This window comes from Fulvia fulva, chromosome 4 (genome assembly GCF_020509005.1).
Source record: "Fulvia fulva chromosome 4, complete sequence".
Classification (NCBI taxonomy): Eukaryota; Fungi; Ascomycota; class Dothideomycetes; order Mycosphaerellales; family Mycosphaerellaceae; genus Fulvia; species Fulvia fulva.
The window spans coordinates 5,899,365-5,925,850 of NC_063015.1; the positions used below are offsets into that span (position 1 = coordinate 5,899,365).

The window sequence follows — 26,486 nt, forward strand, 5'->3', positions numbered from 1 at the left end:
ACGTCTCTATTCCCTTTAGGGTTGCTCGAGCCATTCCGTATCGTATAGTTATGTCGAGTAGCTATACTCCTAGGAACGTATGTAGGGGAGTGAAGTCGAGCCCCTATTAGGGGTAGTGGAGGTTAAGGTCGCCTAAGAGCATGTGTTATACCCCTTGGCATAGGGCCTTCTCTAGGTAGGTAAGGGTCCCCATTTTCTTACTCTTACGGCTCTACGGTAGTGGGTTGTAGACGCTATAGATCCAGATAGGTCCTTAGGATATAGCGATCTAGATTGATGTTAAGTCGCCTCGTCTTCCTTGCTGTAGTTGTAGTATAGTCTCCTATATATCGAGGTCTATCGTCTTGCTAACGTAGATGTATATTATTAGCGTCACTCCCCGTTCGCCCGTAATAACTATGTAGTATCTCTTATCGTTACACGTAGCTAGGGACTCTGTATATAGGTTGATCTATAGTTCTTATATTGCGATGACGTGGTATTATAGTAGGTCGAGCTCCTATAGGAAGTGGCGTTATACCTTGTCCTTGCTCTTGGTTACGTTGTACTATATATTTGTTATATCACTATATTGCATCATTCGTTATTGTTAGTAAGGTCTATCTCTATGCTTGTCTATTCTTCCTAGGCTTGTATATCTTAGGTTCCTAATCTACTTGGCTATGGCTAAGATTAGAACGACCCGACGATTCGCATTTGACCTTGCTCGTTTGCCGCTCGGCTCAGGTCTCTTGGTCTCCTAGGCGGCGGGTGTGTCGGTACTAGGTCGTCCGTTCTCTTACGCTTGCTTGCCTCGAGCCCCTTATAGAGCCCTACTCCCTTCTGAGGTTGTTGTTGCTATAGGTATCTAGCCGGCGTAGCGACCCTTGCCTGTCTCGCTCGTTCTTATACCGCGATTCTTACCGGGCATTAGTTTGAGTATGCCAGGTGCTTTCGGCCATAGCACGCGTATCGAGTCTCCTCCCTTAGGTAGTCTTTCCCTGAGTGAGGGCCGGCGTATCGGGGGCACTTTGGGCTTTTTTCTCCGCACTTAGGGGCGATGTGCCCGTATTGTTAGCAGTGGAAGCATTAGAGTACTCTATAGCTACTCTGATGGATCTCTATGTCTAGTTGCTCGCAGTTCTAGAACAGTCCCTTATCTAGGACTTGGTTCGCCTGTTCCGCCGTCTCTACCTAGACTATTAGGGATGCGTGCGTCTTCGTAGGTTCTACGGTCCTGTGGAGCTATGTCGCCTTCGTGAGTCGTAGTCCTAGGGATGTGGCTTGGTTTTGTGTCTAGAGCTAAGGGAGGTCTTTGACCTTGAATGTTCTAGGTACTCCGTGGGCTATTAGCATATATTGTTAGTGAGAGACCTTTGCCGATTTCGCAACTTTCGTCGTCTATTCCTTGTAGGTCTCGAGCTTGCGTTTACCGGATTCTTGGGCAGTAAAGAGTCTTAGGGCGCCGGTCGATTCTACCTTTGCCCCTACGACCTCCTTCTGGCCAATCCTGTCTATGATCTCCTTACTCGTGAAAGCTGCGATCTCCTGTTGCTCTATCGGGTCGGTGATGTATAGTCGTACTGCCGTGCTCGCCTTTGTCGGTTGCGGATTCGCACCTGTAGCGACTGTTGCCTATGTAGTGGGCTTTTGGGCTGCTTTCAGCGTAGCTTGCTGGATTGTCTTTGGGATCTGGTGGGATAGCGCCTTGAGCGCGCCTAGTAGCTGGGCTATTGTGTTCTTGTATGCTCGGCTTGGGTGTTCCTCATTACCTAGCATGTTTCCAGCTTCGTTGTACAGGTTTGTCCATGCTGTGGTTGTTATTGCTGTTGTCTTTTGGGGTCCTTGGGGTATACCCTGGTTAGTTCCTTGGTTTGTTCCCTGGTTAGTGCTTTGGGTTGTTCCCGTCAGTTGGCTCTTGTCTTGTTGCTTGTCTTTTGCTAGCTGCTTGATGTTTGCGAGGCTGTACCTCTCTTGATTTGCCATGAGGCGAGGTGACGATTGCCTAAATAGGCCGGTCTACTCCGCGTCTCCGCAGTTTCAGGGTCCAGCGCCAGGGGAGTCGGATCTCGACTCTCTAGGCCTTTTGTACAGCAATTGCGCCGTCGCCAGCGTGGGCGGGTCGCTTCTGCATTCGTGAGGTGTTCGTCTTGGTGGGAGCTCTCGAATGGTCCTCAGTGTGTCCCGCCGCTCGATCTCTCCTATTTTATTATATGAAGAGTATAACTTAGTTAAGTTAGATACAAGAAAAATTAAAAAAAGTCTAAGAATCGCAAGTTTAGATTTTACCTAGATTATAGCAGTACTTTCTAATATAATAAGGGTTATAGGAGTACTTAAAGTAATACGGCGGTATTTTGCGACACAATAAGGGACATAGGAGTATTTCACCGATATAATAAGGGTTATAGGAGTACTTTCTTAATATAATGTAAGGACATAGCAGTATGTTTTAGAAACAATGAGACATAGCAGTATTTCTCGACACAATAAGGGACATAGGAGTGTTTTACCGGAGGACGAAGGATCCTTGGGCTTGAGATGGTCCTTTCCAACTCTAGTCTCTCTAGATGAAAGCGACATGCCATCGCAGTCTGGAACTGAACCATGAATGGTCTCTACCTAACTGCTGTAAGGGCATGGCGCTCCTGTGAGAACAGGACAGAGAAGCAGATGAGTCGGCCTCTGACATTGACAAACTGCGAATCGTGAAGACATCTCAGCCGCTCTGACCGTGTCCAACGACTACATCCGAGCTCTTTGCATACGGAGAGAGAACAATAACTCTACAGAACGGACTTCCATCGCAAAACCAGCTATCGTGAGCCCTTTCAGACAAAGCTTGAAACGAACAGCGTTAACATCACGAACGAGCTTTCACAAGACTACAGTTCTTTCAACGCTTGACTGCGCTTACGACAGGCATGGCCATTCCATTCGCGTACCCAGCGCGCATAATTGACACCATATCGCAAGAGAGATGTCTTCTCCGATGCAAATGTGATCCCCAAGTAAGCTGTGGTCGATGTCTTATCCGATGCTATTGTAATCCTTAAGTAGGCTGTGGTCTCTCCTGAGACAAAGGTCTCGACAATCTCATCTCAGGAGAGTCGTTTTGTGGAGATGGGAGTCTGAGACACGACTTAGCGAGGTCTCCGCCAGAGGCATATATTGCAGAATCAGAACGTTATCTCTCTGGCGTCGTTTCCCACCATGCCTTCAGGTATCCCGAAACGTATACACACGGTGTTCTCATCACAGCGATTCTATACACTTGTGCTCTTCACTCTTTGTCGAACAATGCATTGTGATCTACACGACCCTCCAAAAACTCTGTTCACGGTGACAAAGGGCAGATCTTCCGATGACACATGACACGAACACATATAGGCCCGCCAAGTTGGCATTGGTTCCATCAACAGAAGCACGACTCTTCAAAAACACAGTCCAAGTTCAGATTGTACCAGTTTCCTAACAGCGGACCACTTCTCTCGAACAAACTCACAGCTCGCAATCATGAGCTACCCTTCGTCATTCATGCCAGCACGTAGGATTTCAAACTCTAGAATGCACAACCGTCTCCTGGACTCTGATCCACTCTCACGCCCACTTGAGGGGGGTCCAGAGGAAGAAACGAGCGAAGAACAAGTGAGGGAGAAGCGCAACCCAAAGTACAAACCAAAGAAGATGATGGACGAGGCAATCGAAGCCATGTCTGGCCTTGATTTGAGCGAGGCTTCAGACCCAAAGGATTTCGAGGATCCTGCGATGTTCATGCACTTCTTCGCAGAACGCAACGCGAATGCGGCAGCTGACAAGCACCGGGCCAAACGTCGTGAGAAGCGGCACCAGAAAGCACTTTTTCGCAGCATGGAGAACATGACTTTGGGAGGTAGGGCGATTGACAAGACCACAGGGGGGAAGATCGATCGCGAGAAGAAGACTACCAAGGTGGCTGCTCCACCTGTACCTCTCAATGCGGTGACCAAGGCAGGAGTCCCCGTGAGGCACCCCATCTGCTCCGATTGGGCGGACTACCCGGAGGGTGATGATACTAAGATGGGAGAGCTGGAGTCACAAGAGTAGTCAGGACATTCCGTAGAGACTGAGAATTGAGAAGCCATGCGCGGCAGTATTATCGTTCCATTCACTGCCACCCTATACCGCGAGAGCGAGCATCAACAGCACGGCGCCACCAACAATCAGCAGGCATCCTAAGCTGACGCGCTCTTCCACCCCCAATGCTCAATCATTGATGATCCTCGATGATCCCATCCCATCCCCAAACACTGCTCTCCCTACTCCTTGCCAGCATTCTTCGCTTCCCTAGCCTTGATGTGCTTCTTCTTATTCTTCCTCGCGCTTCCCGTAAGTCCCGCCAGCGGATCCTTCGGGATCGGATTCATCGCTTCCACCCAAAATGCCCAAGAATCCCGATCCTCAATCTTCACCATCCTCAGCTTCTCAAACTCCTTTCTGAACATCTGCGGACCCAGGCTCGGGTTGTTTGGTAGTGCTACCTCCTTCGCAAACTCACACAGCAATGTAACCTGCGCAGCTTCGATGTCGCTGCCATTCTCACGAATCACCAAAATATCGCCCTCGAGGAGGATAGGCTGCTCGAGGCCGACCGTTGGCTCGAGCTGGCGGAGGAGGGCTGCGGCGGTGGGGTTGTCGGGGGTGGAGGCATGGTCGGTGGTGGTGCCGAATGGGGTGGTGGTGGTGTCGAGCCAGGTGAGCTTTACGGTGAAGCCAACGGCGGCGGAGAGTGGTGAGCCGCGCCAGACGGCCTCTTTGGCCGCGGCGATAGTGATGGTTGTGGTGCGAAAGCCGAGGGCTGCGAGCTCTGCTTCGAAGGCGGAGACTGGTCGTTCGGTGGTGGTGATGATGTTTTGGCAGGGTGAGATGATGATGCCTTGGATGGAGGACATGGTGGCGGTGGTGCTGGGGGGTGGTTAGTGGTGGTGTAATATTGGGGGTACTGATTCTGCTTACAGTTGGCTGTGGTGATAGTGTTGTTAAAGAAGGTGTAGTGTTTGCTATGGTTTTGCTGTGGTGCTATGCTAAAGACGTGATGCATCAAGGTCAAATCAGCAAACAAAATTTTGCATTGTTGTAGGAGTCGATTCGGAAATGCGGCCAAACACGGGGGATTACTCGGGTCTCGCCACCCAGTCCACGTGTAGCACATGCTTTTTGACACTCGAAACATTATCGCAAATGTAGCATATGCTATTGAGCTACCATTGCGCCTTACTATTCCCCCGCCTTGTAGCATATGATCGTTGCAATCAGCTATATATCGATCAGCTGCGCGCCGGCACATGTCAACAGTCGACGCACATGCCAAGGGCGCTAACATGCCTCCGGACTCAGCTATCGATTCATCAGACCATTGCGTTCCGCCGATACCCACAGCAAAAGCTGGACCTGCCAGATACGAGCAGCCACCGACCAGTCGTCAGGGGAGAGCACCAGTAACAGCCCCCGCTGCCAAGAACAATGACACGAACGAGCAATCTGTCAGAGATAGTAGAGATGATAGGGCGGATGGCTTCAAGTGTAGACATTCAAGACGAAAGATGCTGGAACGATTGGCCATGACCGGCGAGAAAAGCATACCTACGGAACTCAAGATCCAGATCAGTGAGCGTACTGGTATGGTTACCGGTAAATTTTGAGCCTCACCAACCAATAACCAACTGAATATTGGACTCACCATTAGCATACCAGTGGTTACCTCCTTCCTAAATAGGAAGGTGGATGTAGTTTACAAGGTATTGTTGCTATTGCTCGGTCCTGCCTACACCTCTTCATTCACCTCATTCTCTAACACCTCCTGCTGTTACTGAATCGTCCGCTTGTTAAAGTTGGTGTTGTAGTCCGTAACTATCGTCTCCTCACTGTCCACATCTTCGCCTTTGCCTAGAGGTCCGTACTAGTTGCGGAGGCAACTACAGACCTCTATAACGAGGTTTCCGAGCTGTGATCTTCGATAGTGTATTATATCACGGCCAGCACTGAAGCTGCGCTCTAGAGCATCGCTCATAAGCGGCAGTGCCAGTGCATCGAAGGCAAATCGTGCTAGCTCAGGCTCTATATCTCGGCGTACGTACTAGTATCTAAGCACGTCGTATAGGGCTATCTTCTAGTCCTTAATCTCCCTTAGTGACTTGCCGGCGTGTGGATCAGGCTCATAAGCTTGTAATAGATAGCGCTCGAATGAGTCAACCCTTAGTGTTAGTATAAATGAGTCCGTGATCTTACGGCGCTTAAACTTCGACAGATTAGCTCGAAGATCGTCCTCGCTATCGGCCTTAATAATAGGCTGTATTTGAGTCTCTATAGCTTGCGATTGCGATTGTGACTGCTTCTTCTTCCCCTTCCGCTTCTTTAGAGGTATTACGGTATCCGTAGAGGTGTTAATCTGGCTAGTAGGTCTATAGAACGTCTCCTAGATGTCTATCGCCTATACTTTCGTGCTCTTGATCTAAGACTGCTAATCTTTCGTACCGGCGCTCTAGAGGTCTGCAAACCACGCGTGTTTCAACATAGGGTTTAGCATCACTACGGCGAAGTAGATAGGCATGTCGTCTACGGCATAGAAGTACTTCTCGACCTTCCGCTACGAGGCTTCGTAGCATTTCGAGAGATAATCGAAGGAATCGTCTTTCTCGGTTTCCTGCTTATACTCGGTATTGTAGGCGTTAAGGGTGTCAAGTATAAAGCAGAGAGTCGGATACTAGTCGAAGAGGTGTTTCTACTCGCCCTAGGTGTCTATAGTCGTAATCTCGAAGACCTGTAGCGTGTTATATAGCCTGTCGAGTTGATACTAGTTACTAGTCGAGGGCGCATTGTTTTTGATAGTAGGATCGTCCCTGTTTTGGAAGCAGAAGGTGTTAATGCGTTCCTTAACAGTGATAGCACGTCCGATTATATAATAGAAGCTGTTCTAGCGCGTAGAGTTGTCTTGAATAAGCTATAGGATAATAAGTTAGTAAAAGAGGTGAATAGGTAGGAGGAGGACGATAACGGCTTTTGTTCGGCGTATTAACGGGAAGCTCCCGGGCCAATAGATAGGCTCAGATAAGCACTAGCGCCGTTACGTACGCTATTCTAGGCATCCCTTACTCACCTTAAGGTTATTAAATTCCTCTAACCCTTCACCTCCTACTACCTCTCTAAACTCGTCTAACCTTTATATTAAAGCCCTTATCCACTTTATTACATTACGTAGCTTGCTAATAGCACTACGAGTATGCTAGAGCGCCTCTACCGCCGCGGATACGCCCTCCTCCGTCTTCAGTTCTAGCTCCTTTAGGTCCCGATTAGATAACTCTCCTAGTAGTAGCGACTTCGCGTAGAGGTTAGTAATATAGCCGAAACATCGTAGGCGGCGGCCCTTACGGTAATGGACCTTTATCTACGGGTACATCCTCCTTATTAGGGCATTAACCGCGGTGTCGTTATTACTAGTATTATTGGTTACGAAATACCCGATTCGGTATAAGATCGAGTACTCGGCGAACACCTCCTAAAGCGCGTCTATGATATTCGTACTAGTGTGGTTACTACGTAGTAGCCTAAACGCTAAGAGCTTAGTATAACGCTTGCCTCGAGCAGAGATATAATAGGTATAAACCGAGACGATAGCGCGATGATTAGGAGAGGTCTAGACGTCGAATAAGATATAAGTATCGCTTAGTGCCTTCAGCATCTCCTAGATCAACTTCGCCTATTAGTTCTCGTACTTATAGAGCACCTACTTTCGAATAGTCGCGCCGGCGCGTAGTAGATACTATCTGATATTCTACGATAGGTAACAAACGAGCTCTCGAAAGTAGGAGTTCTCGACTATACGGAAGGCGATATAGTAGTATATAATCTATTACATAAGTAGATAGATAGATATTTCATTAAGCTATTGTAGTGCCCTTTGGCCTATATAGCTATACTATCTTATTTTTGTATATATAGAGGGGAAACCGTGTTAGTGAAAACCCCTCCTCCTTCCCGCCTGTCCTTTCCCCTTGTTATCGTCTTAGATTTCCCTTGTTAAGGGTACGCTAGTATTATAGGCCTGCCCTAATGACTACCCTATCTACAACCCCCCTAGCTTCCGCCTCTGATCTATCTACTCCTCCGTCTCGCTAGCGAGGCTAAACTACTAGAGGTATACCTACTATAGTATCTACCGAGATATTCGGCGAATATTGCCTTTGTCCCTAATAATTGACTTGTAGTCTCTCCTTCCCGCTTACTGCCTCCAATTTCCCCTACTACTCGCCTACCGCGGGCATCGTAGTAGTATATGTTCTAGGTTTTACGATAGGTAGCTACACTAGTAGGCTAGGCTTTAGATGTCTAGTACGCGTCTCCTGAACAGGTAGGCCCTTAATCCAATATGTTCGGACCTAATTTGGATCGCTATGCTTGCTTCGGCCCTTGTCAGGTCCCTATATAGCTAGTAATTATGTCTCTAGAAGGCTCGGAGTGCTATCGGGCCTATTGTCTTAGGGGGCTTCCTTTTCTAGTCCTGCTCCTATAGGCAGCTCGCTATCTATTCCGCTAGGCTTTAGGTCTTAGCCTTGCTCCCGCCGGCCTAGCGAGTCCTACGCTCCTCCTCTTTTCGTGCTAGCTATTCAGTGCTTGTCTATACGGCCGTAAAGGTAGTAAGGTCATCCTCTTTTTAGCTTGTCCTATGTCCGGCCCCTCTCCGGTAGCGGCTTTCTATCTTGTTCTTTGCCTCCTAGATCGTGGTTTGTACTAGGTAATCTGTCGTCTTTACCGCGTATTAAATTCTTATTCCCCGGATGTATTAGCCGATTAGTAGTATTCCCGTCTCTATTTCTACCGTACTTATTAACGTTATCTTATATACCCCTAGTATCCTACGTAGGTTACCTACCTATATCCTGTTTAGGGGTTGCTCTATCCGTTTCGGGATCGGCTTGCCTACGCCTCCTGTTCCCTAAATCTGTGCCCCGTATAACATAGCTAGTCTAACGATCGCCTTATATATTACCCTTGCCTTGTCGAATGTTACTCCCTATATAGACGCCGTAAGCCTCTTTATCGAGGCTTCGTTAACTTGCGCTCGACTCTAGGCTTTCTTGATCTATACGTTCTAGCTTAGCTTCGGGTCGAGCTAGATCCCTAGCACTCGTAGCTCCGCTAATAGCTTGGTCTCGTAGCCTTAGATTCTTACCGCTGCCTTTATATTATAGTATGTTCTCGCTTTACTAAAGTGTATAAGCTAGTACTTTTTAGGGGCGAACCGGGCACTATACTTCTTTGCCTACTCCTCGCATTTCTTGTGCCTATCTTTAAGGAGGCGACAGTTCTCCTCTGTCGAGTCTAACTAGGCTAAAATGTTTGTGTCGTCTACGAATCCCGATACTAAGGTTTGCGGAGAGGTGAGTAGGGGGATTAGATCAGACATAAATATTAGAAATAGGATAGGGGAGAGAGTAGATCCCTAAGGTATTCTAGCCTCTGCCTTTACCGGGTCGGACGTGTACCTCCCTAGGACTAGGTGTGTCGTCCGTTCCTAGAGAAAGGAGTAGACGAACTTCGTTGCCTACTAGGGGATACCTTTCTGTTAGAGGATATGTATTAGCCTTTAGTATAAGACGTTGTCGAAGGCTCCTACGATGTCGAGGTAAGGAAGGAATCGTATTTAGTAAGCTAGCTACGAGATAAGGTGACAAGTCTTAACCGCGCTTTCCTACTTATCTAGTACTACCGTATAGCCTCGTTTCGAGAGGTTAGCCCGGAGCAAAAGCTTCCCTCTACGCCCTCCCTCCCTGTTTGCTCCTTAAGCCAATATCTACCTCTATAGGCCTAAGCCCTTTAGTGCTCTCTATTGACCGACGTGCGCATCCGTCCTCTCGGGCTGTATAGACAGTGTTAGCCGTCGCTACTAGTATACACTACGCCCTAGGTTTTGACGCCCTTCGCGTTACCGTAGCCTATCTCTAGAAAGCAGCCGTCTATACCTCGTAGGTTTGCTCAGGGCACACACCACGCCGGGCAGCGTACTCCTTACGTTTCTACCTTCTAACTAATATAAAGTTCCTTATTACCCTACCCTCGATCCTCCCCGATTATAGAACTAATCCACTCGTATTATACGTCTTTTCCCCGTCCTAATAGCCGTCTTTTCCTTGCTTAGGCTATCGTCTTTTCCTCGTCGCAATCTACTATATTAGACTAGGTGCGTTATGTAGCGGAACAGGTAGTGCCTTAGGCAAAACCCTCGTTCCTATACCGGGTACTTAATAGGCCCTTATAGGCTTCGTCGCGTATCTACCTACCCTCCGTATTGCCCGCTAGTAAACACTAGATTGTTTCGTAGTCCGCTCGACGCCGTCGTATAGTCCGCTTAGTTGTTGTTCTATAGTCCGCTCGTCTAATGTTCGTCGCTCGGCCCGCTCGGTTTACGGTCTCCGGAGGTGAAAATTCTGTACTTATACTAGAGGTGTCCTATCGAGCGTATAGGCCACGGTTCCGCGCCCTTCTTATACGAAGAAAGAAGAGGGACTCGCTCCCGACACGAGTACACGCTCGTCGGATAGTTTTCATACCCGTTTTGCTAGTAGTCCTCTATTCGCCGCGGCTTCGCCTACGTTACGCGCCCGTCGCGCCTACGACGCTCTAGCGTGAGAATACTTGGCTCTCTCGTAGCAAGACGAGAGGTTCGTAGCCGACACTATGTACAGGTGATTCTCGTCGTCGACCTATCGGATAAGTAGTCGCTTGAATCCGTCAAACTTAGAGACTAACGCCTATATTAAAGTCGTCTGCGCCGGATCAACGACCGGCTCTTTAACAACGGCAATAGGCTGACCCTACTTGTTTAATCTATAGACAGTGGGGTGAGAAAGTGGCCCTTGATTACCGTTAACGATAGGCAGTTCTTAAGGCTTACCCTCTAGCTCACAGGTCTAGTAGTAATACACCTCCTTGCTATCATCGTACCGTATCAACGACTCGCCATGTTGCTATACCGGAGACGTCCGTTTACGCGTCCCTTTCGACTGTATCGCCTTCTTGCGCGTGTACTCCTTGCTATAGAGCTTGAAGCAGTCCTTGTGCTTATCCGGATAGAACCTTAGGTTCTTCAAAGAGAGTGTTATAATATCAGATGCTAGGGCTCGATTGCCGGTACATGATGGCCATGCGAAGGGCATTGTAGCGACAGTAAGGTGAAAGAAAGAGAGGTGAATATACACGCAAAACGCGTAGGTACGCGACTCCAAGATCATGCTAATTTAGCGTGTACCAACTGCGGATCAGCATCCTACCGGAGCGGCTTAGATACGGGCTCTAGGCTATATATGGATCTGGTTACCAAGGGCAGTGAGGTACCTCACCACTGGATAACCAACAGCGACAGCGAGGTCACCACAACCAACCAATAACCACCGGTTAGCACCACTAACCACTAGCAATCATATCAATAAGCTCACTGATCCAGATCATCTCTCACATCTTTACTGGATGGGTCTTCGATATGGAAAGGCGATACGAGGATATGCATACGACAATAGTGCGCCTATTCGCAGGCCACGATCTCGAAGGACTATACCAAGATGCGTACACTGCCCTTCGAGCTACCGCCATCCATCGTTGCATAGGAAGCCTGGTCAGCGACGTCGACGCCATCTACCTCATCGAAGCCGAGACCCGGTACCACTCAAGACGGAACGACATCGTCAACCTCGAACTAGTGCTGCCCGTTCACGATGCAGTCTGGGATCTTGGGTCGGCTCGCTCATGAAGGCCAACAGACTATACCGACCCAGCTATAGCAACCAGAGCACTGAGGACAGTACCCAATCTCCGAGCCCTCACGATCAAGCTGGTAGCCAACGACGATAACGAGCTCAAGTCTCTCTTGAGGGCGCTACATACCGGTGCCTACACACCCACGCTTCTGCGGTTTGCCACGGGACTCCAGGCAGTGGTACAGCATAGGGGCATCGAGATCGAGCTATAAGCGTGCACGCAGGGGGAATCGAGAGTGAATACTGTATGGGCAAGGTGTCTGGAGCGGGACACCTCAGTGGAGGACATGTGCATGGATATGGTAAGGACTGTGGAGTGCGCCTGGTGGCATACGATCTTGAGGGAGATGCACGAGAAGAAAGAGAGCCTTCGGCATATGTCGGGTTGGTGATGGCAGAGGGGCAGGATACCATAGCAAGAGGCGACGGGACAATGCTTCGGACCATGGAAAAGCGCCTCGCGCTGCTGCAACATCGCGAATGACGAGCCACCAAGCTGCTCGTCGATACTCTCGCTCTCCAGGGCCGGGCCAATGCTGCAACGGTGAACTAGGCGCGGATCGGCTGCCATCACATGCATAACTTGATCGGATTCGGGTCCAAGCGCATTCGTCCCGCAGCCGTGCTGAATGCTTTCCTCTTCTCTTCATTCCTTAACGCAGCTCAACACCACCTCTTCAACAACACTCTTCTTCGTTGCTCTTGTAAGTGCGACATACTCCTTCTCACAGCATCAGGCTAGTTGCGACCAGTACCGCATCCGTCGCACGACTATCAGCTCGCCCGACCCGACAATTTTGCCATTGCATACTTCGACCTCGAGCCACGAGCCTCTCTCAACCTGGGCAACTGCGTCACGATGCAGGATCACAAGCACATCAACTTGAACCTTTCGTCACAGGTGGAGTGGCCGTCACTGCCACAGCGTACAAAATCAACATGGGATCCAGAATCAACGTGGGATCCAGATGCAACGTGGCCCGAGAGGCAAGCGTGGGCCAAAGAAACAGCAACATGGGCCTATCTCTCATGGCCCGCGCCTGAACCGCAGCTATATGCACCTCGCGACCATTTCCACTACCAGAATCCGAGGTGCAAGCGCCCCAGCGGTAACGAGAGACTCGTGGGCTACGCAGCTGCGGTCAGACAAGGTCTGAGTAGAGAACCACTACTACGTCGCATTGCTCAGACTGGTGGGCAGACCGATCCTCCCGTCGAGCTGAAGCTCGAGATCCTGTCCCACGTCTTCTGTGACTGGGACATCTCGGTAAAGGAGGGCTACATTATCGAGACCGAAGAAGACCCTGTTACTCGGCTGTTCCATGACTGCCAGGATCTCGAGGATCTTCGCAGCATTGCTCTCACCGCAGCTCGTGAGTCGGTCACATACCAAGACTCCTACATGAAAGACTGGGATGCCATCACTCTAGCTCACGAGACTTTCGCTACCCACAATGGGCGCCACGAGATCCGTAACTTCAGATACACCTCTTGGCCTGGACCTGAGCTGGAGCTTCTGTTCGACCTCATTTCCGGCGTGCCCGATAAGTACGACTCCATCAACCCAAACATCAAGTTCTACAAGGAGCCTGAGGAGGCACGTAAGCTGTTAGCACCGATGAGTGCGCTCCGCCATGTCACATTCGCGTTCCGCAGCGATCACGAGCATGCGCTCCTTGCAGAACTGCTGGAGTTCGATCACCAGGGAGTGTGCGACAGGCTACGGCACTTATGCAACAGCCTTCTCGCCATGAAGAAGTTCAATCCCCGCACGAAAGTCGCTCTCGAGACTGTTACACGGGACAACACTTACTCCGCTCTGAACATCCAGCCTGACCCACTGCCTAAAGACGTGTGGAGCGAGCTCCTTGGCAAGCTGAAGGAGATCTGCGACCACGACCTTGCCAGACAGCAGTACGAGATGGATATCCTGGATCAAACCATGTCGGATTGAAGAGAACGCGACTCCGATGCTCAGTATCGCTAAGAGCGTGCAGATGGCTTCGGTATCGAGAACAGCAGGGCGTCAAGTGCTTGGTATTTGCTGGGAAGAAAAAGGCTCAAACGCGGAACAGTACGTGCACAGTACTCAACGATGTATCAAACTACAGAAGGGATCACGAGCAGAGAGAACTTGAGAGATAGCATTAGCTTGCCTTGTTGGTTGGTCTTTTCTAGCTCCGCACGCATTGACTGCATCAAACAATTGCTTGTGCCAATCTCACACAGGAATTGAGGACTTTTCTCTCGCAGGAGATCTCCATCTGAGGTTGTCCGTAGAGAGCGGGAGAAGCAAGATCGTGGAGGGCTAACGGCACGGGTTTGGTGCTCGATCGCATATGTGATGTCGGGCTGCCTTTCGACGCGGGAGACGAACTTGGCATATTCCATGTGAGTAACAACATACGTAGCTGAAAGTCTGCGAGTAATAAGTCATGGCTTGTGTTAACAACCTATACATTACGGGTGCTTTAGGTCGCGTGGCTTTCAATCACATGCGAAGCGCGGGTAGATCCGTTTGGCGCCGTTGGGCTCCCTGCTCCTGGCCCGAAGCTTGCTTTCTTCTCCGGTCCTCCTTCTTCACACGTTCACCACTGACGCATCTGTCAACAACAACGACCCTAGCACGCGCGGACTGTCTCGCACACTTTCATCACTACGCCATCTATCAACAATAGCGACTCCAGCACGAAAGGACTGTTCAGCATTGTAAGATCTGTGGGAGATCTTTCGTACAACTTGAGCTCATTGCGACCAATACAGTGCACATCCGGCTCACTGTCCGCCCAAGATGGATCTCTTGCACCCGCTCGACAAGGCGACATGGCCACTACTACCACCTCCAATCGACCCCGTTGTAATCGACGAAGACCTTCGGAAGTGGTGGTACTCGCGAACCCCGTTGCCGAAGCTTCCCTACCACTTATGGCTGCGCGAGAACCACGTTGGTGTGTGAGAACAACCAGAGATCATGCCTTAGACACGCGAAGGTGGTAAAGCAAGGCATCACACGTCGAGGTATCCTTGCACGCATGGATCAAGAGGGTGATAAGTGCATACCCACCGAACTGTGCACCAAGATCTTCAAATACGTCTTTGAAGGCTCACATGCATACCCGGGTCACTCCCAGTTCACTGGACATATGCAGTATGGACCAAACTGCGACGCCTGCTACACGCGTGGCTCATCCATCGAGGATGCCATCGATCAGGTCTTCCAAGGCTACGATTACGGTGCCTCCGATGCACTGCCTACAGCGCCTTCCTCAAGGCCACAATGTGCGAGTATCCACACTCACTATGCCGCAGCTGGATCATGCAAGGCATCCGACCGGACAGCATCGAGCGATCCTCTGAGGTAGTGAGGAAGGAAATCATGGACTATTCTCACCAGATCATCAAGGAGATGCACAAGCAGGCCGCCGTGATGCCGTCATGGCAAGAGGAGCGTGGACTTCACGCAGCCTCCGCAGTCGAGACGTGTGCGAAGCTCCGCTCGTTGCGAGAGACTCACATCAACCTGGTCGACATGGATGAGGCTGGTCTGCTATTCGGCTTCCAACTCTTGTACAAAGGCAGGTATGGCGGCATGTTGCGTCCTTTCTTCATGGAGCTGCTGGCTGTCGTGAGGAAGAACCGCACTAGAGTTTGCATTCATGCTCACACCCATCGATCGATCGCTCGCGTCTGGCTTAACGCGAAGATGAATACGGAGGATATTTACAAGGGTTTGATTGGGCAGCGGGAAGTACTTTGTGAGCATATTCGCGGCAGAGAGCAGCATGAGATGGAGTAGGCGGAGCGAATCATGTCTGATTGAGGAAGCACGGCAGCAGTGCGAGAAATGAGGAGACCAAGAACTAGAAGGCGGCTTTGCATCGGGCGAGAAGGAAGACTTGATAGCTAAAATAACATACAAGACCAATGTAACAATGATACCTGCAGCAGAGTGATGACCGGACCTCCATATTGCCACCTGCAGCCACATTCCCGGTCGTACGGGGAGAATTGTGCAAGTGAATAGGCGCGCAGTGAGTCGAGTCGCAAAAACTAGCGAGCGCATGTGAAAGCTCGAACAAGCCAGGGTCCAAAAGCCGTGTCCAAGCTCCTGAACTACCACTTTTATGCTGACAACATCGTCACACAGCTCTCTTTCCACCGCGCTGGACACCCGCCATCGCCGCGACTTGATCCGCTATCCAAGATGGCTCATCAACGAGTAGTCGCATTCTTAGGCATCGAGGACAGTCTCTGGAAGCTCGCCATCCTCCAAGAGCTGGTTCCCAACCCGATACCACCGACAGGCGATTCACACGTCGAGCAACTCCGCGCGGCAGTACAAGGACTTCAAGATATGCAAGATCGCTTTCGTGAGAATACTGAGCGCGCGATCAACGAGGGTGGTTCAGCGGCGTTTGAGGAGGAGCTAGGCAATGGAGTACGAGAAATGCTTCAATTCGCTCTTGACCATATCGACGTGCTTGAGGCGGCCAGGGACGACATGAGCGCCGATGACGAGGATGGGGTAGATGACGATACTATTGCGGAGATCAAAGCAAAGATGCCTCACGTCGACTTCGACATCAGTGCAGAAAAGCCACGTCGAGGCATCTCTGCAGCTCAGTTCCAGCTCGAGAAGGAGCAGCTGGTAGAGGACTGTGCTATCTGCTACGTGGAGCCGCCAGTGGACAACGAGCCACTGGAGACTGCTTGTGGCCACATCTATTGCGCAGAGTGTCTCGTTCGCTGGTGTCTCGAGCACAACACCTGTCCGGATTGTCGTCAGGAGGCGTTGTTGGAAGATATGGTCTTGTTAGATGTTGTGAGACAGTGAGCTGGTGAAAGGGGCTGAGGCGGCCGTTGGAGAGGCGATAATGGAGTCACCACATGATGGAAGTATGTCAGAACACAGGCGGAACGGACTCGAGGAGACGATACGCTTGGGCGCACGCTTGTAGATGCTGTATGAATTGAATGGATCAGAGCGCATGACCACAATCTCAACTCTGGAAAGCCAAGAATTCAATTGCGAAGAAGATGTAGCTGATGAGAAAACACACCCTGCGCTGTTTACTTAGGCATGCTGTTGGTGAGCGTGATCTTCTGAAGTCCGGCTTGTGCTGTTTTACATGATCTGGCATCGCGACTTCGATCCTTTCATGGTGCCAGCCGAAGGCTCGTGGCGTATGTCCTCATCATCAGACTCCACAGTAGGATTTCTCGCGCACGTTGGCCCATCGCCTCCTCCCGCCGCCTTGACCTTCGCCAGGTCTGCTGATTCAGATTTCTCAAAAAACTCCAGCTGCTTGCGACGCTTGAGCAAGAGTCCCTCGACAACTGCAAAAGCCTCAGCACGCAGGTCATCATTCCTTTCGGCTGCCTTCTTTGAGGCGGCCTCTTTGCGATGCTTCTGATGATCTGCTCTCCGTTGCTCGCGCTTTTGGGCTTCGCTGCCGATTCTGATCTTCCTCACGCTCTCGACAAGGCTGTCTTGAGCTTCTTTGTCGTTGTTGCGTCTCTGCTCGCGTTGTAGGCTTGCTCGATCATCGAGAAGGGCATGGATCTTGGTTTTGATGTCATCGCGGGTCTGCTTGTTGAGCATCGCGACTTCGTTGCGTTCGCTTGAGGGCAACGAAGCGGTCTTGACGTACTGGTAGGGTGCTGCCATCTTCGGAATGCCTGGGTGCGTGGACATGGATCAGAGATGGGATCGGCAAAGTAAGCAGTCCAGAAAGCCGGGAGTGATATACCTAGTGTGTCATGTGTCGGAGATCGCAGGAACAGTGAATGTCTCACAAAGGATCGATCTCATGGATATTGTTCAAGCAATGCATTATTTCACAGTGCCGGAAAGGGGAGTATAAGCGATCTACTCGCTGTATCTCCATGGCGGACTGGCGTTGCAACGTCGTAAGCTGTATGGTTGAGGATATCGATGCGTTGTGTGTGCTCAGAGGCGCGAAGCCTGTCTCACTTCCGCTTCCAAGTTGGATGGTTACATCGTCGACCATTTATTGCTCGTGCCAGAACATAATCATCCTTGCGTGATAGCGCTCGATCGCGCGATCAGGTCTTAGAAGCTTCTGCTCACGTATTCCATCGTCGTGTCCCGATGTAGCCAGGTCGCGAGTCAAGCAAGCTCGCGCAATTCTTCGTCAATTTCCAGTGTCTACCAGCGCGCAACTTGGACGTCTCTCGGTAGCCTGATAATCTCAGTCGGGCATTGAGACTTGTCCTTCAAAGTGCTCGCACGTTGCCGCGCAGTCGTCAGCCCTCGCTTGCAGCGGACTCAACGTTGTGCTCCCCCTGAAGATCGCCATAGACTCAATGGCCGAGCGGCCACGATGCGTGAAAGAAGTTGCCTTTCAGGATGGATCTTTGCAGCAACCTTCGGTAGAAATGCTTCTCAACAGGTACGCCAGTCGTATCTTCGGACTTGCGCGACGGAGACGGAAGTCTTGGCCCGGGTGCATCAGATAGCCCTCGTCCTCGGTGGTGCATAGAAATACAAGCTCTCTGCTGGAAGATGTTCTAGGAGCAGAACAAGGAGGATTGTCGCGAGCTACTTCGGGAGGGCTGGCGAGCGGAGGAGCACTGGTCATGGCTTGATTGACTGTAGACACTCAATCTCTGATGAGTTGTTGATGGAGTTGAGATCGCGGCGCTGGCGAAGATCGTGCCGGCTGGTCGCATCCGCCCTTCGTGTGCCTGAAGTTAGTGTTGAGGTAGCGTGCGAGAAGAACTTGTGGGACGACAGCAACATGCTCCCCCGGAGGTTATGAACTACACGAACAACAGGGATGCTTCAAAGGGCAGTACTCATGATGTTGATAGCTGCTTTAGCATATCTGAAGCTTTCAAGAGGGCGGTATGGCGTCGTGCAGCCTTGCCAGATCCATTTCCATTGCACTCACCGGCTTGTCAACGATGACCCGTATTGGTATCACCACACCTCTTCTGAAGGTTGAAGACCCCATGTCAGTGCACGAACAACTCCCTGTTGGAACGCAGGAGACGATACAGAAAGAAGCAATAGACGTTAGTATGGCACCTGTCATCGCACATCTTGGACGCGTACAAAGAAAAGAAGCAAGGTCGTAGTCCAAGCTGTTGTCATTCTCATTCTGCTACCCTAACGCCATATCTGCTGCGATCAACCCAGTGCAAAAGCGACGTTCAATCCATTCTCTGCCATCCATGTACATCAGACGCTGTCCACATCACATTCAGCTGACTCAGATCATGTCGAAGTCGTCCCCCTGTTTCTCCACCTTGAAGATTCCAGCTTCTGCATCGTCTGCCATCTTCTCCCAGTCGACATCCATCTCGTCATCCTCGAATGGCTCTTGCTTGACAGGCTCCGTCTCGTTAATCTCTTCCGGCTCCTCCGCAATCGTCTCCAGCTTGACCGCCATGGTCGCTGGGTTGCGGACAAATGCAGTACTCTTGTTGCGACACTTAACAGTAGACTCCTGAAAGCGCGAAGTCTTGCTGATGGTGGAGGTGGTCTTCTTGATTCCTCCAGTAGTGACAGTCTTGAGAATCGACTTCTTGACCTCGGTCTCCTTGCGTGCCATCTTCGACCTGACTACATTGCGCACTTCAAACGCTCTCATTGCTTCTTGAATCTTCTCGACCGGGATCTCAGCCTAGTCTTTCGCGAGATTTGTTCCTCCGAGGGCTTCAAGGGCGATGTCGAACTCGCGCTTGGTCTTTCCGGACATCTCCTTCTCAGCGATCTGCTGCCTGATATCTGCGATCCGGGTATCAAGACTGTTCAGGCGAGCTTGTGTGGGGCTGTTGGTAGCGTTTGGGTTGACCCAGACGCGTGCTGGCATGGTTGCGGTTGGTGTTGTCAAAGAACTTTGTAGTGGCTTTGTCAACGTTTGCAAGTAGCGTGCCAACAGTTGGACCAAGTAATGCTTTTGATGTTAAGCAAGATTGGTAACCAAATGAAAGAGGATCGCGGGCATGGTGACATTCTTAGGGCTCGAAGATGTGTCGACAGTGCCTTGCGTTATGTGTTGAGTGTTGTAGCCTACTGGGAAGTGAAGGAGAAGGACCGATCTCTTTCTCCGAGAGCACAATGCATTGTGTATAGTGGCTTTGTCTGTCGCGTTGGCTGTGCCTCGGGAGTATACGGATCTCAAGGTGCGTATACGTTGTGATGTCGCAGGACGCCAATGGCTGCATGTCTTTCGAGTATGCGGCCTACATCTTCATGCTTGCCACGACTGTACCGCAATCCGTACTCTCCCAGAGAGTATGATCGGCACACACTGCAAAGCGGATCACAGCCTCCAGCCTGGCCGCGAGCAATTCTTCGCTGTGTATCCATTTCTCCATGATAGGTCTCTTACGAGATGAAAGGTGATGACGGGTGCAGAGGACAAGGATGCATAGAACAACAGCTTAGAGAATTGTCGTTTGCCAACCTCTGTCTCAGATGCTCGCAGATGCGCAGCGCATGTCTACGACAAGTCTCGACAGCCATAGATTGCTGGAAGAATGATCTCTCTCCGTTAAATACATAGCTTGCTTGTCGTGTTGGCCGGGCATCGGGGCGAGTGTTCTCTTTAAGAGGAAGGGTAAAATCAGCTTTTACTTACCTTTCCTGCTTCTGGCATGGCTCTGAGGCGAGTCTTTCTCTTCTTCCACAATATACGCCCTTGCTGCAGCTCGTGTACCACTGTTACCAGCGCTCCTTTTCTTTTGACATGTTGTGCATATGCACACGCACCGTGAGGTCATGGCGGCCACGGCTTAGACTTCACGAGCTCCTGTCGGCATACAGTACGCAGGCATTCGGGGGAAAAGAGGTGTATGGAACGGGGCGGAACATAGTGAATGAAAGTGTCGTGGACGAAGAAACGAATGTAAGTCGCTGGGCTGAATTTGGCCGAGAAGCACGTGTTCGTGTTGGGACGTGCTTCCATGCTTTCGAGATCGCCAAAAAGCGCGACTTTCTCGCCACCATCACAACCACGATTACCATACACACCTGAATAGACCTTTACACCATCTTACCCAAACTTTCTGGCACATACAGTCTCCATATGGGAAGACGTCTCAACCAGAGACGCCCTCCACTCGCTCATCACCATGTCTGACCAGTATCCATCTGCAAAGCTCGTGACGGACGAGATTTTCAACCGCATCACTCGAGAGTCAGTGCGACTACACCGACGGAAGCAGGAGATGCAGCAGACCGAGGAGGCCATGGTCAGGCAGGAAGGAGCAGTCAGAAAGCAGGTGGCGAACCTAGAGCAGGTCGAGAAGGATCTCAATGGCAAATCAGCCGAGTTCCTGTCGCTCGAGGCTGCTACTTCGGACGACATGCGAGTACTGGACCAACGCGAGAGGGATGTTGCTGCACGCGAGATGGCATTGGAGCGACGAGAAGACGAATTTGAAAAGTTGGAACAGGAGTCGAAGAAGGCGAAGCGAGAATGTAAGTCAAGCTGACAATCAGATTGACGGGGAACAGTTGACAGATACTGATTTGATCGCAGTACGCCACACCATCTGCTCGTATAACACGCAGCTCGACGCGTACGAAGACCTCCAGGCGAAGTACCAGAAAACTCGCGTGCTCGCAGGCAAAACCGAGGTCGAGAATCGCCTGTTGAAGACGCAGAGTGACAGAAACGAGAAAGGAATGGAGAAGGTTACATCGCAGCTCGAGGAACAGCGTGAGAAGAACAACGACCTGCTGGAGAGGAACGCGGTGCTCACTGAGCAGACTGCCTACTACAAGAAAGAGCTGCAGCGATATCGTAGCAGTCCATTGCCGGGAGCATCACCTATCTTGTCTGCGGCATCAACTACCAAAGGCAATCCAGCGACATACAAGCCGACTGGACCACTGCCGACCCGGCCACTGTACGCTGAGTCTACTGTCTCTTCTCGGGCTCGTAACTCTGTCTCGCCTCCCGCGATCTCTCCCTTCCAATCCTCCAGTGACATGAAGATTCGTGGCAGTCGACACGATGGCCTGTCCACCAGCTTCGAGACAGCATCACCAGCGATCCGCATTCCCTCGAAGGCAGCATCAGAGATCGGTGATCCTTTCTCAGGCTCCGTCGGTGGCTTGGACGATCGTGATGGCTCGCGATCAGTGTCTGGCATAAGCGAGCGGCATGATAGCCGTGGCAAGCTTCGCCGTCAGCAGGCGAGGCCGTTCAAGAAGAGAGACTCGTACGTTGACACGCCAATGGCGGCAGCGGCGAGAGACAAGTATCTGGCGGGGCAGGCGTTGCTGAAGACTTCGCCTTCTACTGCCTCGTTCAAGAGCAGCAAGTCGGCGCAGAATCAGAAATTCACGACCCCGAAGCAGAATGGCTCGGCCAGCGCCTTGAGCATCATTGAGACATCCACCAATAAGAACGGCTATGCCTTCTCTGCCGGCTCGCCACCGTTGAGCGACAATGCTTCGACGGCGAAGGCCATCCTCCGCAAGCGCCCACTTAGTCAGGCTGGCATCTTCGCTGAATGTCCTTACCAGAATCCTACGGCTGAAGATGAGGCGGACTCAAGCGATCTTCTGAACGATACCAGCATCTGGGAGAACATCGACATTCAAGACCTCGACCTGGACGATCGCCAGACTGCTCGTCAATCCACTGGCCCTACAGCAACGAAGATACAGCCACCGAAGCTTGGTTCGCCGATAGATATTCCCAAGATGACCCGAGACAAGATGGCCTCGAAGATGGAAGAGAAAAAGGAGCGTCAGAGCAAGGGAGTTGATCAGATGGTCAAGAACAAGAGCGAGAGCTTGGGCCAGAAGTGGGACGGAGACAAGATACCGATCAAGTTGAAGGCCTTCTTGTAGAGCGATGGCCAAGGTGAAGCGGAAAGGATGTCAAGATGGTGAGACAGGTAAGGTAGCGATGCAGAGAAAGCGTGGAGGATGCAGAAGACGACGTGTAAATCCTTGCAGATGCATGAGGCCATTGTAGCCACTGGATGAGGTATACCACACGCTTATGTACCCGCGCTGTCTAGAGACTTCCTACACGCACACATAGTGAAGCTTTCTCAGCCCCTTGCAGTCTGCCCAAGGTGACAGATCACCTCACTATGCCAGTTTCTACTCTCCTACTGAACGCGGCCCCTGGGAACTGCCGGGAAGAGCTTCGGGTCATCATAAGGGCTCGCAGTGGTAGAGGAAATTCATCAACGCGAGGACTCGCACGAACCATATTGTGAGGGAGATACGAGGTCATGAAGCGAGTCAATTACACGCAATATTGATAGATTCCTCTCAAGCCTTTCATTCTCAACTGAAGCTGCACACGGGAGGTACATCCAGCTCAAATCTCACGGACCAACAACAATGATGCAAAGCCGACACATCTTCCACAGCCGACTCTGCAACGCACTTTTTCAAATCTCCCACCAACTCTCTTGCCGCCACGCACGCTCATTCTGGTACTAGCTCCCCTTCCCGAATCCACCAGTCTCAAACCTTCCACCAATTCTCATTTCACCACGCACGATCATTTCTCCTCCATCTCTCCTTCTTCCAATCCAAAACAGCCAGTCCTATTCCTCCCTGTTCTTCATGCTTCGCCCGTCTGAAAGCGGGACAATGAAATCATCAGAGAACTCAATGGTATTGAGGCCACAAACTATGGCCGTTGCTTAGGGATTCAATGCTCCGTCTTTCCCTGATCAGGATTGAATCAGCAGTCTACCTGGAAATCTTCTTTTGAGCGACGATGATCTAGAGTGTATGGTGTTGAAGAGGCCCGACCAATTCTGCCACTTCGCCGAGTGTCAGGGCGCTTACCTTCAGAAAGTGAGTTTGATGTGCTCCGACATTGAGCGTTTCGAGGATTGGTGGGATGTGGCGGCCGTGGCGAATGTTGATAGTGCTTGAGATGCAGAGGGCTGCTGTTGCATTGGCATTGTTGGCTTCGCTGGTGATGGCCGTGTAGCTGGCCAGGAGTGTAGCGGCGAGTTGAGATGCGTAAGTTAAGGCGAAAGTCGCCCTGTCGCATTCGCGAATGGTGTTGAGGCTGTAGACGCTAGTTGTTGCTTCGGTGTTGCTGGTTTTGCACTTGGCAAGAGGAGTGATAGCGTGTGGAATAGCTCGATTTGTGGCCATAGTGCTGTGTCTGGGACGCAGATGGCCATTGCTTCGGTGTTGCTGACGTTTCTGGTGGCAAGACTTGTGAAGGCAAGTTAAGATGTTTGGCTCCAGGCGACAGCCGTGATGTCCAGATCGTCGGATGCATGATCCGTTTTGGCATGCAACAACTTCATCCTGACTCCCCATCTCCGTGTTGTGGTAGCGATATGCAAAGGTGGACTGTGCTATGCCTCATCTGCACGCCAGCCGAAGACCTCTCCAGAGGCCGATGATGCTGAGAATGAAAGAAACGGCTCATGTGTCGACGTGAGTCCACATTGCAGTTGCAGGTGGCGAGGAGCGCAACAGCGAGCTAAGTCCCTTGCCCATAGTTGGATGTGCTGATTCCCAGATCGCTCATGGCGATGAGAAGCGGTTCGGGTGGTGCCAGACCGAGGCTGTAGAACCTGTCTCTCAGGAGGAGAAAGCAATATCTGTCTCGGCTTGGCCGAATTTGTTGTAGCTGTTGGAGAAGTCGAGGCTGGATGAGCGTGCCGGGGCTGATTCGTTGCAGTTGAATCTGGGTAAGCTTTCTGAAGCCAATTCGCTGAGGTGGAAGTCTTGCCTTTGTGCAGATGGGCTGCGCTCTTCTGCAGACGGTGCTGATCGGTCGCCTGCTGAACTGAGCAACGAAGTGCTTCGCACCCGTAGCCGCCACACGTTCAGCTGCAAAAAGGCTGATGCCAGATGCTGGTGCCATGGCTAGGGTGTGCTTTGGTTCAGAGCTTGCGGACCAGATCTTGCTGGCCAGCAGACTTTTGAGTTTCGGGCTACAGGACAGTTCTCTCGTGCGATGGCTATCTGCGGTGAGTCAGCGTGATCGAGTGAGGTGAGAGAGATGAGCATACCGCTGCAGTCTAGCAACTCGGCTGTCTGATTGCTCGTCGTTGTGCGTTAACTGCCTGTTGACACTGTCAGTGTCGTGCAACCACTCAATGATCCACGGATTCACCTCGTGTCGGGACACTATCCAGAGCCTATGTCCAGCATTCATCATCAGTGAGCCCAGTCGTTCGAGGATCGTGTGTACTGAAAGGCTCACAGCAGAAACTTCATTGGGCGTCGGATATCCTGGGAGGTTGCGGGGACGTTGCGCTCTCGCGACAGGCGGCATCCTGTGTTCCTTGGAGCGGGTAATGGCCTTGAATGCGTCATGTTGAAGTAGCGGCTCGCAGTGTCGTCGAGTGTTGCTCTCGATAACCCTCCCCATAGATTGACGACAGATAGGGTCGAGGGTGCGGTGCAGGACCTGAAGCAGGAAGTTGCCTCCAGGTCTGGACTGTGAGCTTCGATGCTCAGAAGCTCACCAGAAGTGATGGCGTGTGCTGTACAGTTCCATCTCTTGCCAACTTTGACTCTGGCGCTTGAGAATCGATGGCTGGACAGATGGGCAACCCGAAATACCTCGTTCGACGAGTCCGGGCTGACATCTCTTCCTTTTGGCAGTGGAAATGTAGCTCTCGACCGTCTCTTTCTTCTTTCGTATGAGTCGGGATTCGAATGAGGGCGGACGTAGAATGTGCTGAAGGAGCGGCTGCTGCCTTTAGGTTCTGGTGTCTGGTGGTTCCAAAAGAGGCCGCCGCCAACATTGGGCATGATGATGGCGATGGCGAGAAGACTGGCATTCGGTGTAGTAGTGTGGCGTGTTTGGGCTGGACAGCGAGCGAACAACGGCTGTCTGGATCAGGTGGCACGTTGATCGATGACCGGCCCTCAAAGAGGTGTCATTTGGTGGATTGCCTGATGGTATGTGCTGCTGAGCTGGCGAAGATGTGGCAGGGGTCGTGAGCAGCGTGGGCGATGTTGAGAGTGTTCCTCGTTGTATCTCGCCGAGCATCAGAGTTCTGTGTCGCAGTCGGATAGGCTTCACCGCTGGTGGCAGCCTTCGTCATCCTCTAAGGGAGGGTATTGGTTTGAGGAGACTGTGGCATTGTCAGTGCCGTGATCATGGAACATCATTGAGAGGCTAGCGTACCTACCACGACGCCCTCTCCATCACATTTGTCGACTTTGATGGTCCTCGGTGGCACAACACTCGCAGCTTGGCTTTGATCTCGATGTGCCTTCAGGCCCACGGACGCAAGACCTTCAGCCACTTCGCCGTTGGTTGATATTGCCGAGCAGTCTTGAAGTGTGTGGTGTGTCGCTCAAATCATGAAGTATGGGCTCAAAGACGAAGCAAGATCGGCTCAGGTTGGACGTATCTGCGTGAAGTCTCGTGATTGTTGCCGTCGACATGATGAAGCCCTTGGTCTGGAGCAGCAGCTCTCGCAGATCTGTAGGTATCCTGCTTCGATGATTGCTGGCGGTCGTTGCGACTGGGTGGTGTCGATCGTCCAACGTGAGGTAGTGGCATGCGGTGCTTGAAGACTGCGCTTTGATGCTTGTCGTACCGTTTGATGCTTTTGTTCAGTCGATTGAGGTGTTCAACAGGATCGTAAGGTATTGATCGTATGCCGAGAAGTATTGACTTGCGGCGCTGGAGGATTGCGCTTTGATGTTTATCGTACCGCGTGATGATTTCGTTCGACCGATCGCAGCGCTCGACAGAATCGTGAGGTATTGATCGCTTGTCGAGAGGT

At 51.3% G+C, this 26,486-nt stretch overlaps 11 protein-coding genes across 11 annotated transcripts; 5 read left to right on the plus strand and 6 right to left on the minus strand.

The window, feature by feature from the left end:
* Positions 1-3,495: 3,495 nt before the first annotated feature.
* Positions 3,496-4,065, plus strand: CLAFUR5_05289 (uncharacterized protein; the record flags this gene model as incomplete). Its single annotated transcript, XM_047904437.1, has 1 exon — positions 3,496-4,065. The coding sequence occupies one exon, from the start codon at positions 3,496-3,498 to the stop codon at positions 4,063-4,065; it is 570 nt and encodes a 189-aa protein (XP_047760961.1).
* A 212-nt stretch (positions 4,066-4,277) lies between these two features.
* On the minus strand, positions 4,278-4,910 carry CLAFUR5_05290 (uncharacterized protein; the record flags this gene model as incomplete). The annotated part of the gene is made up of 1 exon (XM_047904438.1): positions 4,278-4,910. One exon carries the CDS (start codon positions 4,908-4,910, stop codon positions 4,278-4,280), a length of 633 nt encoding a protein of 210 aa, XP_047760217.1.
* A 7,717-nt stretch (positions 4,911-12,627) lies between these two features.
* CLAFUR5_05291 (uncharacterized protein) lies at positions 12,628-13,722 on the plus strand (the record flags this gene model as incomplete). The annotated part of the gene is made up of 1 exon (XM_047904439.1): positions 12,628-13,722. The coding sequence occupies one exon, from the start codon at positions 12,628-12,630 to the stop codon at positions 13,720-13,722; it is 1,095 nt and encodes a 364-aa protein (XP_047760218.1).
* Positions 13,723-15,045: 1,323 nt separating this feature from the next.
* Positions 15,046-15,564, plus strand: CLAFUR5_05292 (uncharacterized protein; the record flags this gene model as incomplete). Its single annotated transcript, XM_047904440.1, has 1 exon — positions 15,046-15,564. The coding sequence occupies one exon, from the start codon at positions 15,046-15,048 to the stop codon at positions 15,562-15,564; it is 519 nt and encodes a 172-aa protein (XP_047760219.1).
* A 408-nt stretch (positions 15,565-15,972) lies between these two features.
* CLAFUR5_05293 (uncharacterized protein) lies at positions 15,973-16,602 on the plus strand (the record flags this gene model as incomplete). The annotated part of the gene is made up of 1 exon (XM_047904441.1): positions 15,973-16,602. The coding sequence occupies one exon, from the start codon at positions 15,973-15,975 to the stop codon at positions 16,600-16,602; it is 630 nt and encodes a 209-aa protein (XP_047760220.1).
* A 291-nt stretch (positions 16,603-16,893) lies between these two features.
* On the minus strand, positions 16,894-17,463 carry CLAFUR5_05294 (uncharacterized protein; the record flags this gene model as incomplete). The annotated part of the gene is made up of 1 exon (XM_047904442.1): positions 16,894-17,463. One exon carries the CDS (start codon positions 17,461-17,463, stop codon positions 16,894-16,896), a length of 570 nt encoding a protein of 189 aa, XP_047760221.1.
* A 1,432-nt stretch (positions 17,464-18,895) lies between these two features.
* On the minus strand, positions 18,896-19,345 carry CLAFUR5_05295 (uncharacterized protein; the record flags this gene model as incomplete). The annotated part of the gene is made up of 2 exons (XM_047904443.1): positions 18,896-18,979; positions 19,040-19,345. The coding sequence occupies 2 exons, from the start codon at positions 19,343-19,345 to the stop codon at positions 18,896-18,898; spliced, it is 390 nt and encodes a 129-aa protein (XP_047760222.1).
* Positions 19,346-19,417: 72 nt separating this feature from the next.
* CLAFUR5_05296 (uncharacterized protein) lies at positions 19,418-19,606 on the minus strand (the record flags this gene model as incomplete). The annotated part of the gene is made up of 1 exon (XM_047904444.1): positions 19,418-19,606. The coding sequence occupies one exon, from the start codon at positions 19,604-19,606 to the stop codon at positions 19,418-19,420; it is 189 nt and encodes a 62-aa protein (XP_047760223.1).
* A 1,264-nt stretch (positions 19,607-20,870) lies between these two features.
* Positions 20,871-22,602, plus strand: CLAFUR5_05297 (uncharacterized protein; the record flags this gene model as incomplete). Its single annotated transcript, XM_047904445.1, has 2 exons — positions 20,871-21,219; positions 21,281-22,602. The coding sequence occupies 2 exons, from the start codon at positions 20,871-20,873 to the stop codon at positions 22,600-22,602; spliced, it is 1,671 nt and encodes a 556-aa protein (XP_047760224.1).
* An 820-nt stretch (positions 22,603-23,422) lies between these two features.
* Positions 23,423-24,051, minus strand: CLAFUR5_05298 (uncharacterized protein; the record flags this gene model as incomplete). The annotated part of the gene is made up of 2 exons (XM_047904446.1): positions 23,423-23,440; positions 23,563-24,051. 2 exons carry the CDS (start codon positions 24,049-24,051, stop codon positions 23,423-23,425), a joined length of 507 nt encoding a protein of 168 aa, XP_047760225.1.
* A 166-nt stretch (positions 24,052-24,217) lies between these two features.
* CLAFUR5_05299 (uncharacterized protein) lies at positions 24,218-25,018 on the minus strand (the record flags this gene model as incomplete). The annotated part of the gene is made up of 2 exons (XM_047904447.1): positions 24,218-24,674; positions 24,753-25,018. The coding sequence occupies 2 exons, from the start codon at positions 25,016-25,018 to the stop codon at positions 24,218-24,220; spliced, it is 723 nt and encodes a 240-aa protein (XP_047760226.1).
* Positions 25,019-26,486: the final 1,468 nt, after the last annotated feature.